This window comes from Anser brachyrhynchus, assembly GCF_964034855.1.
Source record: "Anser brachyrhynchus genome assembly, chromosome: 2".
NCBI lineage: Eukaryota > Metazoa > Chordata > Aves > Anseriformes > Anatidae > Anser > Anser brachyrhynchus.
The window spans coordinates 56,104,628-56,121,929 of record NC_137695.1 but is presented as its reverse complement, the minus strand read 5'-3'; the positions used below and the strand labels follow the sequence as shown (position 1 = coordinate 56,121,929).

The 17,302-nt window shown below is 36.0% G+C and overlaps 1 protein-coding gene across 2 annotated transcripts in view; it reads left to right on the top strand.

The window, feature by feature from the left end:
• Positions 1-17,302, top strand: part of ADCY1 (adenylate cyclase 1) — a 171,015-nt gene that overhangs the window by 60,628 nt on the left and 93,085 nt on the right. For both annotated transcript variants that reach the window (XM_080578211.1, XM_080578210.1), the window contains 2 exons: positions 3,790-3,908; positions 14,742-14,853. In XM_080578211.1, coding sequence (XP_080434337.1) covers positions 3,790-3,908; positions 14,742-14,853 — 231 coding nt within the window. The remainder of the gene's footprint in view (positions 1-3,789; positions 3,909-14,741; positions 14,854-17,302) is intronic.

Sequence of the window (17,302 nt, the reverse complement as noted above, 5' to 3'; positions counted from 1 at the left end):
ACTCAATGATCCTTGTGGGTGTCTTCTAACTCAGGATATTCTTTACTTGTTGAATTGTGCCAAGGTATCACTGAGCAATTCCTGATTGGTTTAGTATGCACATTTTGACTTGACTTGAAGTCAGAGGAATGGATTTATTCCTTCTTATTTTCAACAATGCTTTATTGCTGTGGAAGAATGAAATTTTTTAAGTTGTGTTCTATTCAAATTTAACTAAGTCTTCATTAGTGGTACATAAATTCTCATTAATAGGGATAGGACAATTGGCAGAGGCAGACCAGTTTGGCATTACAAATCCCAGGCTACATCTGACAGTTTAAAATAAAAATTTAATGAAAAACACAGTGAATGAAGGGGTTGTAGGTCCTAATCTGTTAGTGTCTTTTCTTAGTGGGATTTCTGCAGGGAACGCAAAATCATTTTCAGATAATTACAATCTCATAAAAGATTTTTTTTTTTGTGATTTCACCTTAGATCATATTAATGCTGAGTGAAGATTTATATCAGGAAGAGAGAGTACAAATTCCTAAGATAGCAGATGTTGTTCACAGTGTCAAGATTTAATTTTCTGATTAGAAACTAGCTGTTGAAAGCTTAAGCTGTATTGTAGATCAATGAGAAAGATGAAAATGTGGAAACATTTTTCTCTCTACTAGCCCCTGTATTTTGGAATATGCCACATGTTGAGGCTTCCACAATACAACTTCAGTTGTCACTAAAAAGAAGTTCTGCCACATGAGTGTTGGTTTATTCTAGTCAAAGCTGTTGCTAATTGATTAGTGATCCCTGTCTGACTCTTGCTTTTTTTTTCTGTCACCACCCATCTCCATCAGAGGTGACAGCCACCCAGGCATGAATGTCACTACAAGTGTAACTGGCCTTGCTTCAGTACTGTCACTTGTTCCATTCAATTCACTATGCAGCCATGCACATCTAGTTTTCCTTTTGGTCTGGTGTTCAGATTATTTTTTCAATCAGATCAGCCATATAGGAGCAAATGAAAAATCAGTCAATGATGGTAGGACTTGCTGAACAGAGATCCAGACAAGAGCAATTTCCCAAGCCTTCCAACAGCAGTATTTGGTATTCACAAAGTCAGTTTTACATTTCCAAACCTCTGAGATCTAATCATCCCTTATGGTGACCTGGAAGACAATGCCACTTTGCTTGACAGATGAGATATTGCCCAAAATAAAAGAGTTTTTTTTTTTTTTTTTTTTTTAAATAAAATTAGATGTTGTCTTTCATTTATATTCAGTGCTTTGATACTTTCCAGTCTGGGTTTCTTTCTTATCTTTTCCAGTCTGTTCTGTAGTGACTATTCTTTAGAGCCACACTGCTGATTCCTTTCTTGGCCTGAAAGGACAGCAGTAGCTGTCCTTTCAAAATGCCATGGCTGAGTCTTTCCTTGCTTGTTGAGTTTGAGGCTGCTAACCCTCTTTGTAAAGACTCTACAATTATTCCACAGTAAAGATTCCACAAGTCTTCCTCAGTAATTCATTACTTTTTTTCTTTTCCTTCTATAATGAAAAAAAAAAAAAAGCAAATCATCACAATTTCATGTTTAGGATTTTTGTAAAGCTCCCTTCAGGTATTGTAATATTCAAACCAAAATGTATAGGAACCACCATTTTTGTAGCTTTCCTTAGCAGGTCTGGCAGCAACAGGTTTCAAAGGTGTGAAGTGCTTCATCCTGCAGCGCTGCAGTGCTGCCTTAACAGCAATGATTATTACTTCCTTGTCTTGTGTTGTTCGCCATGTACTGCAGAAGTTATCTGTGATTTTTTATTCATCTCCTGTACTGTAATTGTGTTGACAGGCCGTAGAAGTGCTATTCAGTGAGCATTAGTCGCTAAGGGTCTGTCAATATAATTTTTGTTTGTTGCTTTGTTTTAGTGTGACTTAGGAAACAGAAACTGAAACCCCACGTTTTCTATAACAGTTCAGGAATTTACTTAGCCATTTCAAGATCTTATTTAAGACCCTCACTTAAAAAGAAGCTGCAGTGAATAAATTGTCCTTTTCAGACATCAGAAAATTGGCACCCAGGACAATATTTCTGAGATTCCAGTATCCTTTGGAGTTTCTACTATGTCAAGCACCACAGAATTTGTCAGTCCAAATGTCTTTCTTTTGTGGATTCTCTATTTTCTAATAAGCCATCAGCTTATTTTACAGCGACAGTATAATTCAGTTAAAACAGTAAATATGTGAGCAACAGAACCTCGTAAGATCTACTCCTGACCATTTTGCTGTTGTTGTTTTGGATTTTAACCTGCATTATATAATTCTTCTGCAGAGGTGTAAGAATATTTAATTAAATTAACATAAAAATTGTAGTAATTTATCATTTCTTACCAAGATCTATTGTTAAGACTATTTGGTTAACTTGAAATTCACAAATATTTAATTTCAACATATTCTGCAATATTCGTTATATATGAGTGAAAACAATAGGAAATAGGCTTAATTAGTGATCTCTAGCCTCAAGTCTATATGCACTGCCACAAATACAGGAAGGATCATTAGTCTAAAATAAGAACTGTGGCAGTTCTGCAAAGTTTATCTTATCCCTTAGTGACATAAATAATCAATTTGTCATCTTTCAGATGAAACTGTAAAATTAAAAATCCTTTGTGTATTATTTGGAGTTTCTATCTGGTAAATGTGTGCATGTGAGCAATATAGCATATTTGCCTGTGCAGATACCCTCTTCTGAGTGTTAATTATTGCTCCTTACTTAATGTGATTCAAATAACAGGATGATGTAATTCAAACAAGTTCTACACTTATGTGATGTGATATCTCACTGTTGCCATTCCTGTGGCTTCTGATCACCAGATAAGATACAGTTATGTGAATTCCTTCAGTATGTTTCCAGAACTGAAGCTAGCAGGTCTGATGCGTACACTTGTAACTACTCACTGCAAAACAAAAACAAAACAAAAAAAAAAAACAGGTCTATTGCATTTTGAATTGTGTTTTCTGTGAATAGAAAAATTCAACAGGTATCTAAGTACACCTTACAACACCTAAGAACACCTGCTGCAGGTTCTACAGGTCCCTGTGACAGGGCCAGAATATTTGGAATAACTACATAGGCCTTTATATTCAATACTGATGAGATCCAAAATATAGAGATCCTTTCTATGCAGGTCAGTGACACATGCTAAAATATCTATGCAGATACAGCAAGCAGAGATGTGTTTTAACAGGGGTTTGTACCAATGTGTTCTGTTAACAAGATGGCTGTAACAGACATTGCCATACTCAATAAGATGCCATTAAAACTGTGCCTTTATTACGGTTATGCTGATTCATACTGTGTGGATAGTTCTGTCATCCGTTCTCTCTGCTTAATAACCAGCTGTCATAGTCCTTGTAATGTAACATTTTCATTAGATTCAGAAGTAGGACACACAAAAGGATAAGCAAATGATCCTGGAAATTCTTTCTCAGATAGATAAAAGCTACTAGAGATAAAGAAAGTTGCTACTACTAACATTGTGACGTTAATGAAAATTTTGGAAAATTATCTATTTTTGAAGCTGCCTCTTCCATTTCTGTGTAGCTTGTTTATTTATTTATTTATTTATTTTGTGCAGAATATTTAAAAAGAATTCGCAGGCTGCAGAAGTCTGAAAAAAACGGTTTATACTATTTATGCAGAGAACGTTCTCAGGAAGCAGACTAGAGTAGGAAAAGGTTGTCTAGTTTACTAGTTTAAAACAGTTGAATAATAGACAACATACTATAGCACAAAACTGATGTTGTTTACATTTTTTTCAGGAACGTCTCTTGATGAGTCTTTTGCCCAGGAATGTTGCAATGGAAATGAAGGAAGATTTCCTGAAGCCTCCTGAAAGGATTTTCCACAAGATTTACATTCAAAGGCATGACAATGTTAGGTAGGATTGATATAGTCCATGAAATAATTTAAAGCAGAGAATGTTTAGTAAATATACAGCGACATGCAGTTGTGATCAGGTCTTGGAACATAATAAACAATCAGTATAGTAAAGATTTGTCATTTATGGGAAAGGGGAGAATGGGGCTGCTAGGAAGACTTAATAGTCTCAGGAGAAAATGATGACTTAATAAATGGCTTTCAATAGTAATGCTGGGAGGCAGGAAACTTTTCAAATGAGTAGTCATTCTTTTTGTACCATCTTTCATTTTGGGTGAATAGAATTGTTTATTTTGCATGGTAACAATAACTCATTTGTATTTATTTTCCTGATAGTAAGGTGAACTACTTTTAGTACTATAGTTTTTCTGAGTAACACCATGGAAAGTGTGAGGTAAACTTAAGAAAATATGTTTGTCCCCATCACACAAACATTCCTCTTCAGAAGATGTTATTGACTGAGGCCCAGTTTGACTTCTTGTTCTTGTTCAGTAACAGACTACTGTGCAAGTGGCCTCATTCATGATGGTTGTTGTCGAAGTGCATTATAATTTTCTATTCTCTTTGCCATTCCAAACAAATTCCCTAAAGGATTTGTCTGAATGGTGTTGTTTTACGATAATTCCTCTAGTTACATTTTCTCCGAGTGCCTCCACACTGAAAACAGTTTCAAAGAGGTAACTTCCTTGCACTAAGCAAGGTGCAACTCCAATAGGAGATGTCATAGAACTGTCTTATACGATTTTCACTGTCTGCTCATGTGGCAAAGGAGTAAACTCCATAAACTCCCCTCTCACCTATCCAGAAGTAGTAACCTCCTCTTGGGGTTCAGCCTGTCTCCCATTGAGCTGGCTGTAATATTTGCAAAGACCACTTCCTAGTGACTAAGCTGCTGCAACTAAAATTATCTATGTCAGGGAATCACAGATTACTATAAAGGGATTATTTAGAAGACTCACAAATCAGGTCAGATTTGTAAACTGTAAAATAAGCATTATTGAATTTATTCATTAAAAACACATTTTTTTTCAGTGATTAAATCTTACATTATATTATTCATCATCACTACATATAAAAATCTCTTGGTCTTTAACCATCAACTTAAAGTTAGCTGTAAGTGTACAATACCCCAGAGATGATGCTGCACAGTTGGCATAGTTGGTTATGGGCTTTGGTAGTTCTCAGTTGCCAAAGTCAAGGTTATCAGGCTTGTGAATTCAAGACCAGAAAGTGAGCTGTCTTCTTTTCATCTATTTTTCCTTGTTTATGTCTCATGCTTTCATACTACTGTCACCCCACCAACACTATTTGTCTCTTTTTCTATTTCTTGCCGATCTTCTTTCTTTGGTTTGCAATGGCCTGCCTATTTGCAGTAACTTGTGCTAATCTTGTCTGCTCTCTGCCAGGTTTTTGTTGCTCAGGTGCCTCCTACTGCCTTTGTTTGTCTCTTTGGTGATCAGATTGCTCATATACCTATAAAAAATTGTGTCTGGTTATGCCATCACAGTGTTACAAAATATGTTCATACCACTGTTTGTTGCATTTATATTCAGGCTTAATGCAAGCCAATGTTGTCCTGGTTAGTACATTTATAATTTACATGCATAATAGGTCCTTACATTGACTACAGTGTGGATAGTCTTCTTGAACTCCATTATTTTGCAACTGAACTGCTTGATTATAATGCTTCTGAGTTCCTTGTTGTGCTGAAGTCTGTTTTGAAACATAACCTCAGGAGTTGTCCTTTTCTGCATGACATGGTATTTCACATAACCTGTAAGGCTGCTGTGGCTCACATACTGCTTCTATGTAGAGTTCATCAGACTTTGAACTTGAATACTTCCTCTAGGGAGATGAATTCATTCTCTGGCATTAGAAAGACATTTTTGAGGGAAATGGAGAAAAAGTGATATGGTCTCATTTTAATGTGAAAGATCCTTGGGGAAGAGACCTGAAAACAGGAAATCTCTCATCAAGTATACAGTAAGAAACTATATAACTGTCCTGGTTTCAGTTAGGATAGAGTTAATTTTCCTCCTAGTAGCTAGTAGGGTGCTATGTTTTGGATTAGGATGAGAAGAGTGTTGATAGCATGCTGATGTTTTAATTGTTGCAAAGCAATGCTTATACTAAGCCAAGGACTTTCCTGCTTCTCTCTCTGTCCTGACAGCAGGCAGGCTAGGGGTGCAGCAGGAGCTGGGAGGGGACAGACCCAGGACAGCTGACCCAAACTGGCCAAAGGGGTATTCCATACCATCTGACGTCATGCTAAACAATATATAGGGGTGGCTAGCCAGGGTAGGGGGCCGGCTGCTCAGGGATAGGCTGGGCATCGGTCAGTGGGTGGTGAGCAATTGCATTGTGCATCACTTGTTCCGTACACATTATTATTAGTAGTACTATTATCATTATTATTATTATTTTCCTGTCTTAATAAACTGTCTTTATCCCAACCCACAGGCTTCACTTTCCCGTTTCTCTCCGCCATCCCAGAGAGGGAGGGGGGAGGGTGAGCGAACGGCTGTGTGGTGTTCAGCTGCTGGCCAGGTTAAACCACAACAATAACTTATGTTTGTAATGCAACTATTGAATTCAAAAAAAAGATAAAGGGGGGAATACTGCCCTAGTAAATACTTAGCAAGCCGTTGCTAGCATGTCCCAATACACCAGTTTCGCCCTCAGAGCTGTGTGACTCCACAGATTAGAACAAGGAAGGGGAACTCTCTGCACATTTCACCCTGACACCAGTGTATAGGACAGTCCTACAGAATCCCTTCAGGAAGTGCAACTGGGGATCAGTGCCAACAATAAGATGTGGACCTTACCTTTTTAAGGAGACAAAAGCAACTTTTCTTCTTAGTAGCGGCAGTTCAGTCCTGTACTGGGCACATCTAAGACACCATCCCTGTATTCTCATAACTTGCCCTTTCCACACCAGGCATTCTATATTTCTAAATTCCTGGAGTTTCAAACCCCAAGACTAGGCAGTAGAAAAGAGAAAGTATGCTGTATATTTATGCCTTTTTATTGCAACCCTTTTTTTTTTTCCTGGCAAATATCTGGGATTGTCAGAGCGTCATCTTCCAGAATGGATAGACTGAAGGATATAGGAATGAAATGAGTAAACTGCATGATTTTTCCACTCTGCATCTATTAAAAAGGAGAAGGAGAAGGAGAAGGAGAAGGAGAAGGAGAAGGAGAAGGAGAAGGAGAAGGAGAAGGAGAAGGAGAAGGAGAAGGAGAAGGAGAAGGAGAAGGAGAAGGAGAAGGAGAAGGAGAAGGAGAAGGAGAAGGAGAAGGAGAAGGAGAAGGAGAAGGAGAAGGAGGAGGAGGAGGAGGAGGAGGAGGAGGAGGAGGAGGAGGAGGAGGAAAAAAGGAAAAGGAAAAAAAGGAAAAGGAGAAAAAGGAAAAGGAGAAAGGAGAAAGGAGAAAGGAGAAAGGAGAAAGGAGAAAGGAGAAAGGAGAAAGGAGAAAGGAGAAAGGAATCATGACCAACAAAAACTATTTACCTGAAAAAAAAAAATGAGGATTCATCTAGGGTTTTATTTTTCTTTCTGCAGTAGAAACATTAAAATCCTTTAACATCAATTGAAGATTTCTGTGTAGAGAGGGAGCCTTACGTACTTTATATTTCCATTTGAGATGGTTCTAAGGTAATCAGTGAATACAGCCCATAAAAAAGCACTAAATATATGGCTCTATATATGGATGACAGTGTCATCAAAAGAACTTGGAAGGGCCATAGGAACAGTAGTAGTTTGTGGGAAAAATTCTTTTCTTCTCTAAATCACTCACATTTTGATAATGAAAAATACCTGCTGGGGAAGATACGTATAAACTCATAACCCGAGGAATGTCTGTTACTGAAAGTGCCAGAAGTGAAGAGGGTGAAAACTTGAACCCTCCCTGCTCCTCCAGTTCCAATGCTTGAACTTTCACAATTTAGTTCTAATACAAGCAGATCCTTGTTTGCACTGTGTTCACACTTACTGCTTGAGCTTTGCAGAAAGACATACTGATGGCCCACAATCTAAAATGTCATTTGACCACTTGAGATATTTATTTTCTTATACTGTAATTGTTTATTTTTCTTCAAGATTTTTCATTTTTAAAAGAATTGCTCCAATCTTAGAATTTTGTTTAAATGAACTCGATAACTTTTACTTGTATATTTTCCCTTCCTGACATTTGGTTTCTCATATGAAGTTTGTGGTAGTTTTGTCATGTTTTTCTTTATTTGTAAATTAAGTACAACATACAGAAAAAAAATATATTTTTTTTCCCTCTCTCACAATCCATTAACTTTGGAAGAGCATGGAAGCTCTCTGTTCAGCAGCAGTTTCATGTCAAAAGAGAAAGATCAGTAGGCCCAAATTTACATCTGGAAGCAAGACAATGGCACAAGAAAAAGTTTTTATTCGTATCAATGTGTGTGTGTGTGCAGAAAGGAACAAGAAATATTTCCCAGATAAGCTAATCCCCCATGTTCACTTTTTAAAGGGTAGGGCTTAAATCAGAAACTATGTATCTATGGAACCCTCCCAAAGAAGAGGTCAAAAAGAACTGTGATAATCTGGTGAAAATCAGTCCTTTCCCAACACATTCTTCACTTTACATACATCTCTGTTTCTTCTACTTTTTGTGTGGAATACCTGAACATTATTCAACAATCTTGAAGATGTGATGTTTTTTCTGTCAGCCAAAGAGGAAGAAGTGAGGCTTTTGTACATCTGTTACCTTGTAAAGTTTTTGGACAGAATCGTTATACAGTAGGAAATTAATGCATATTCTTTAAATGGAAAAAAAAAAGGAAAAAAAACTGTAATGTAAAATGAAACATAAATACACTTTCAGAATTATAGTGTGAACCACAAGAGAACATTAGATTCAAGCCTTAGGATGGAAAAATAATCACAATCAAAATAACTTCTGATCCTCGTAAGAAAAAAAAAAAAGAAAAAGAAAAAAAAGTAGTTCATATGCAGTTGAAGAGCCATTTCAGCATAGCACAAGTACTATCTTACAGGGGTAACCCAAGCCAAGGTCACCATGAAGGATGTGAGGACCATATGTCAGCTTACATGTGAAGACTCCCCAATATACCTGCTCTTCTGTGATACTCAGGAATAAACATAAAAAGATACATCTCTTCTTTAAAATCAGGTTAAGTAACATAGGGTTTATATTTCCTTTTAATACCCCTTCTCTGGCCCTATAGGGCTGAGGAGTTTAGAGATATATATACATATATATATATATATATATATATATGTATGCACAGTGGCTACTGTAAAAGCACCCTAGTTCTGACTGAATCTTTCCATGTAGCTATAATTCAACTAAATAATTTCAAGTAGTGTTTCAGCTCAAATAGATGCCCTGTGTAGAGTCCCCAAAATGTTTTATTGTTTTCGTATTTTGAAAAGGACTTTTCCCACTCCATTAGATATTAATAGAACCATTTCAACACATGCATGGATGACATCGTATCTGAACAGACAATTCACTCTGCTCTGTAATTAATAGTTCAAGAAAGAAACAAAGTTAGCATTGATCTGTTAGTGATTTCTTGGGCCTTTGGTACAGCAAATTCATTTAACCTAATTTTTACAAGTGAGAAATAGAACTGTCTCAGTGCAACAAGAATAATTTCAGGCAATGCACTGTTTCAAAGCTACCAGTAAAATTATTCCTTGTAGCCATTTAGATGTGGTTGTGACCCAGTATGAGGCCAGAGGACAGTCTACAGCTACTTACATGCAAATATTTCTGATCTGTGCTGTATTCTAGAAAGCATCAAAACACAGAAGAAAATTTAATTTGAATTACCCATTCCAATGCTAAAAAGCTGTGATCATGAAGACTATAGACAGGGTTTTATATATATATATAAAAATATAAAAATATATAAATATAAAAATATATAAATATATAAATATATATGTATAGCTTGTAAGGCTTCACAGTGAATTTTTTTACATAAAAACAAATCCCCCTCCCCTTTTCTTCTTTTTTAGCTTTAATAATCCTCTGTTGTTGTGTTTTTTTTTGTTTTTTTTTTTTTTGGGGGGGGGAGCACTTGTTTCTTAATCATTGCAGTGAATTACAGATAAAATTTTCTAATAATTTTCACTTATGATTGATTTTCAGGGGAAAATATAGGAAAAAAAATCCTACAGATGCTTTCTGATGCAACATGTGCCATTAAAATATCACTCTTACTTTAATATGTATTCTAATTAAATAAAAGACACAAGCAGAAAATAAAAACAAACCATCAAAAAAACCCAAGCCATATCACTTCTCCCTATTTCACTGAGTTTATACAAGTGGCTCCAGTGAAGCCAGCAGGACTGTTCAAGCACAAAGGGCACATTAAAGAGCACCGTTAACAATGAACATTTACCACCTACAAGCTCTTAAATCTATTCTGGAACTTGGCAGGATTTCTTTTTTGGTACATGCCATAAGGAGACACAGAAAAGTATTGCTCCGTCAGTAATCTCAGTGGGAAAGTGGCTTAAATCTCTTACACCAAGACACAGGCTTTCAATGCTCCATTTTAGCAAGGTGCAGCATCTTCTCGGAGTGCCGCAGTAGGGCTGCCAGGTCACTGTGCTGGCTACACATGCTCATGGAGATCAGGGGAGCAGATGAGAGAAAGCAGGAACACATAAGGTTCTGGTGGAATTACTCAGCGCTTATTGACACAGAGATGCTCCAGATAGTCACAGAGCATGAGAAAATGATGTGAACAAGCTCAGCTCCTTGTTTGTGATAGAGAGATGAGAAATGACTGTTCATAGTGATTCTTTAATTCCTGAAGTTGCTTAGTGCAGTGTTGCCTTGCTTTTATTCAGGTTTTCTATAGAAGAAGAAGTTAGAAATTAATAGTTGTGGGGGAAGGGAGAGCTGTTTATCAATCAAATTCACCAGGAAACTTTTTTTAAAAGTCCTTAGGATACCTCTACTAAAAAGTCGGAGTAAAAAACTAGATAGTAAAAAACAGAAAACTGCTAGTAAAGAACTAGCAGTTTGAAAAAAAAAATCTTCACTGATTACAAATTTGTTCCACAAATTACACATAAAGATACAGTTATCTATCATCTAGGCTTTGTTGTGGTATTGCATGGGATTTGTAGTTTTATGGTAAATTTATGTGAGTATTAGGGATTACGAGTGTTGTCTGTGTGTCTACTAGAAACTGTTCATAAGTAAATGTAGATTCAGCTACTTTACACAGTAATTGGAGAAGGAAGTTATCTTTTCAGAAAGGTGAGTTTCATTAAGAAAGAAGGAAATATTCTAAGATCAGAAGGAAAGAGGCGAATCATAGCATCTATAGTGGTGGGAAATGAGACAAACTCTTGAAGAACTTTGTTTGCAAAGTTGGTAACTGAAAGAAACCATTTATGTATAAAAAGTATTAATGAAAAATCAGGTATCTTTCTGTTAGAAAAAAAAAAAAAAAAGCTAATTTTCCTATCAAAAGTTACAAAGATAGCCAGTGTTTTCACTGGGGAGTATTTAGGCTCTATCTATTAATACATTAAAAAATCTTAAAACTAATATATTATTATAGGGGAAAAAAAAAAAAGTTAATTTTAGGCTCATTTTACAAAGTGTAATCAAGATGGGTGGAAAGTTTCAGGAAATAGCCACAGAAAATCTACAGTCAAAACTACAAATGCTTCAAGAACAAAGGAAATACTAACCCAATTCCAACTGTACCAACAAGTGGTAATTAGTTATGAGCAGAAGGTGTTAATGGAATGATGAGGGTTTTAAGTCATTGAAAGGGTAGCCACAGCTGTTAATTTGAGATAGACAACCGGTAATAAAAGTATGCCTTGCATCTCAAATAAAACCATCAGAAGAAAATATTTTAAACTTCTCTCCTGCTGCTTCTGTCTTGCACTTTAGTAGTACTCAGTATATGCTCCTCTGATCTTTTGTAAACAAGCAGACAGTGTTAGGATTAAGCAAACCTCCAACCCCGAACAGCACTGCTCCTTCAACACATCAGCATCACGCAGACATTAAAATCAAGAGCAGGGCAAAAGTTTGAGAAAGCACTGCTCAAAAATTGATTATTTCCCATATAAGATTTAAGTAGAATTTATGATGCTAATAACTCGTCTTTCTAAAATCCAAAACAATTTAAGATTTTACTGGAATAGCCAGTCTTCCTGACTGATCCTTTGAATTTAGTGGTAAAAACTTGGTATGACAGAAAACTACAGGACAAATAATAAGCACCTGGGATATGGGATTGCAGAGGTTTTGGTACAGTCCACAAGCAAAAGAGAATGATAGCTCCTCAGGGTCCATTCTCTCAGATGTGGGATGGAGGAATAAGAGCATTGCTTAGCCCCTGGGTAATGAGGCAACACCAGACTTAGCACTATAACTATTTAGCTTTGCTAACCATCAAAGTTACACCACTTGTAAAGGAGAACTGCACTTGACTCATGTGCAGGCCACCTCATTAGACAGTAAGAAGTAACTTTTATCTGTTGTTTTCACTTTCTTTCCACTTTCATTTCTCTTCTTTCTTTAATAGTCACAGTTTAATTGAGATTGTTTTGCTGATTTTTCACCAGAGTGTCCTAATGCCATTGTTAAGTTTTCTGTGGAATTAAGGCAGGGAGAGTCATATCCCTGAATGGTTGTTAAGAGAAGTTATTGCTAACATGTAGCTTCTCATTTCTTGTTTCTATATATGTTAACACTTTTTTAAAACAAAGAAACAAAAAACAATTATTTGGCAATCGCTATGGAGCATCTCTTTGTATTAGCATAACATTATATGTATTCTTATATGCATAAATAAGGTAGACATAGGTCACTCTATTTTAATCCTCACTGAGAATGTGAAACTCCATGGTGATTAACAATTAAATTACAGTGAACCAAGACTGCTTTACTCTTGAATGAGAGCATCTACAGGAATAATTAACGTGCCTTAACATTGATGTCACTCCTGCAGTTGATTTGTCTTTTCTTAGTATATCAATGTTAGGCATGGCCTCCATTTAAGACTCACATTATTTTCATGTGAATAATATATCCAAATCAAAGGAAAGGTAATTTCATTGTTACTTTGTCTTCTGCTAAGAAATAGAAATTTAAATATATTTGAAAATATGGTTTTGCTATGGAAACACTTCAGGCATATCACTGTAACTCTGGCACTGTATATCTTATCATTTCTCTCTGTAGTACCCTTATGTGTTCCATGACCATAAAAAGCATTATAATTTTTCTTCTGTTTTTGCTCCCTGTGTAAGATCTTCCCACACCTCAATAAATGCCTTCCATGTTCTTTGTGTTCTAAATACCTGAGCAGGATATAACAGGAAGAAAAAATAAAAATAAAAATAAAATAAAATAAAATAAAATAAAATAAAATAAATAAAATAAAATAAAATAAAATAAAATAAAATAAAATAAAATAAAATAAAATAAAATAAAATAAAATAAAATAAAATAAAATAAAATAAAATAAAATAAAATAAAATAAAATAAAATGCATCAGATAGGTATTTACTTCCAAAGTCAAAACCCCATGTTACAAACCAAGATACCCTGTTCCATTTTTTAGGCATTGTACAATAAAGGGTAAGTGTTGGTACTGCCCCAGAACACTTGTAGTCCAAGTAGTAAGGGAAGAAGCAATCGATGGACACAAACTGGTGAAGAAATGCAAGAGATAATGGTCAGCATGCTAGCTAAAATAAAATAAGCCAACTAATAAATCTGAATTCCAGTTTTAAACTATCAGGGCTCCATGTGTTTGTCAGGGGTTCACTCTTCCCAGCACTGCCACTCCTGATTGGCAACAGACCATGGAAGCAGCAGGTTCACAGTCACAGTTGCACTTTGGCTCTGTAAAACCTCTGCTCAGCAACTGTTTCCTACTACCCCTGCTGAAAAATGAGGGTTGATCATGTGTATTTCTGCTTCCATTAAAAAGAAATGCAGCAGTTGCTATGGTTGTAACATTTCATGGCAGAATTTGCTCTAAAAAAGGGCAGGGCTTGTACTCACACTCTTGCCTCCACCCACTGTACCTTGTCCAGACACAGGAAACATATTTTACATTTTTAAATAATATTATATTAAAGCAGTGACACAAGTTTTTTTTTTTTTAAAAAGTTACATATTTTAAAACCCTTATGCCAAAAATGTTTAACAGTAATCGTATAACTGAGCCTATTATATTACCTTCAAAATGTATGTATGTAGTTAACTGCAGTATTAATTAGTTCACAACCATAACTGAACTATGACTATGTGTCTTAGCAAACAATAATTCCGTATTTTATCTTAGCTTGCATATAATATGTTCTTTACGTATTGTGGGTTATTTCATTGGACTTCACTTTTGTGTAGAATTACCAGTGTTTTAAATCAAATATTGATTGAGAAGGATTAATAAATAATCTTTTAAATGTTTAAAAGATTATCAAGAAACCCATACTGAATTATTAAGGTAGTTGTATGTAAAACAACCTTCCTCTTAACTGAAAAATGATGCATGAATGTACTGTCAGTGCTGAATGATTAAAAAGTTGAGCTTTTGATGTAATTGTACATGCCAAGAGTGTAATGGTTGCTCTGTTACCTGTTCGCACACAATTATCAGTACCAACTTGTGTCTAGTTCTCTGCTTCAGATCATTGCTGGCTTTATTCTAAGTAGCATTTTTGATAGCATTTCATGGTTTGCTTGAGTCTGTGCTTTGGGTCCCTATCAAGCTATAAAAGAGGAAAATGAGAACGTGAGGATGTCTTCTGTACTGATATCTCTGCGTCTTCTTCCTTTTTTACAGCATTTTGTTTGCAGACATTGTGGGGTTCACTAGTTTGGCATCACAGTGTACTGCCCAAGAGCTGGTGAAGCTGCTGAATGAGCTCTTTGGCAAATTTGATGAGTTAGCTACAGTAAGTAAAACATTCTTCTTTCAATGTACTTGAAATTCCTTTCTGAATAACAATACATGAGTTAAATATGTTAGAAATCTGTAATAGATGGGTTTAGCCCTGTGTGTTATGAGTTTCTAAAGCTTACATTTTTAAATTAATATTCTGGAGAAAAAATAGCCTATACTAACTGTTTAGGAAAGGAGTTAAAATTGCTTTATTTAAATATATTTTTCTTGTGCTACTTTGGAGGCCATTGGTGTTCTTCATTGGTCATGTTTACACAAAATGAGGAGAATATTTCAGTATTTAAATGTCTATCCTGCATGTAAAAAAACAGATTAATGGAAAATATGAATTTTTTGAGGTACAATATAAAACTACTTTCTGTGATGATAAGAAGCTAGAGAATCAAATTCACAGACAACACTCGTGACAGAAATGATGGTAACTTTTCAGAGGTTGTTGTAGGCATAAAGAGATTTATATCATTACCAATACGTGTGATTTGGTCATTGCACTAACTTTATGCAGATTCCCCAAGGAAAAAGAGAAAGAAAGGTCCCTTGCCTGTACCTCCTAGCACTCTAGTAGTACTACAAGCATTTGACAAGAAATGAGAGGCATGGACATTCCTAAAAAAGTTCACACAGCTGGTTTCAAATTACACTTAACAATATGCTAAAAATGTGTTTTCTCCATGAACAAAGCAAAACTTCATCAAATCTCTCTTGTTTGCTAACCTTGTCCTCAGAGCCTTCGTTGTTGAGAAGTATCACCTCTACATAAGTGATGCTTCTCCACTGTATGCAGCAGCCTAGAAGAACATATTTATTCAGGTCCCCAACATAAATAGCATCTAAGTCCAAACTCACTTTTTCTCAATATAGTCTTCTACATAAGAGATCTGAAGTCTATGGACAATCTGTGGCTCTGTCTTGATAAAAGGCTCTCAGGGACACCAAGTAGAAAGATGCTTTCTGCTTCATAAGATACTGGGGTTGAGGAAGACCTATTCTCTCCCATAGTTAAGTGGGGTATCTTTTGAACAAGTGCTGTGTCCTGATTTGCACTCTGTTCAAGTCAGAACAGAAAGGAACTAATGTTATTTTTTTTTTTACAAGAAAAATGTGTCCTTTTTACAAGAAAAACAGAAGACTAACAGAAGATTAATTTAGATGCTGAGTAGAGAAGCAATTAATGTGGATTTTTATTGGGGGGGAGGGGAGGTGTATGAATTTGTAACATACTCATTTGGCAATGCCTCATGGGGAGCACAGGTTTCCTGCCCAGAGTACTTCAGAGACATATAGATTTGAAATAAAAGGGACTTCCATGTAGCTGACCATCGTCAGGAGCTTAAATGTCTTAAATAGCTGTTTAAATAGCTGCTCTCCCTACTTTCATTTCATTACTGAATTTCTCCTCTATATGGCAACAAGACATCTAATAAGGTCTTTAAAATTTACAGTGCTGTCATTTGTAGAGTCATCCTAGCCATGAAACACAAGGCAGTGTAATAACACATCAGTATTGTGACGTAACAAATGTGCACATAAAAACGCCCATGCCTGTTATGTGTTATGACACTGAAGCAAGGGATTGCTTCATTCTTGCTCCTTTAGTTCTGGCCAGATACAGACAACTAGAGGTGTTAGTGACACCTGAAGCAAGGATAACAAGCAGATACTGGCTCATGGTGTGAGGTCAGTTGTTTCGTGGGGAAGAAGCAGATCAGAGACAGCAGAGAAGCTAAAAAACTTCACTTTTCTGTTCAGCCTGCATACGTTCTCTTTCCAAATTTGAGAATAAATTTATCTTCTTTCAGCTATGTGGGGAAGAATTGTTGTTTACATGTCCTTCTAGTTCTTACTGTACTGCATCGGGTTGTGATTAAGGACGTAATGTTTTCCTGTTTCTCTGTTGCCTTCTGATGTGGTAAAGGGAGACTTGTTGTCCCCTGAAGTCAGAAGAAATGTGCTGAGAACCATATTTTTTCAGAATGATTCTAATTTCCCAGTTAAAGCAACTTCTAGATATTATTTTTTTGGTGTAATGAGAGTACTATGTTTATTTTAAAACAGTGCCATGGTGTATTCAGAATGATGAGGGAGGAAACTGCAGGGAACCTCAAGAAAAGTGTAATGGTGATAGGTATGATCCCTGAGACTTCTAATGTGTGATCTGTGAGCATGCACACCATGTGCTGCTCCTTCTTAGGAAGCAGTGATGACTCAAAGGACTGTTTGTGACAACCCTTTGTATAGCAATTGTCCTGTCTTACAACTGTAATGCTTTAAAAATTGCTGTCACCATTGTGGGAAGTCAACAGAAGTCAGAAAGTGTAACACTGCATGTATTTGCTGAAAGTCTCATGAAGACTCTTGTCACTTTGGACACATTGTAAGAACAGTGAGTCTTTGCTTTTTTGACAACATTGTTCTGAAGCTGGCTGGTACCAGGTGTTTCA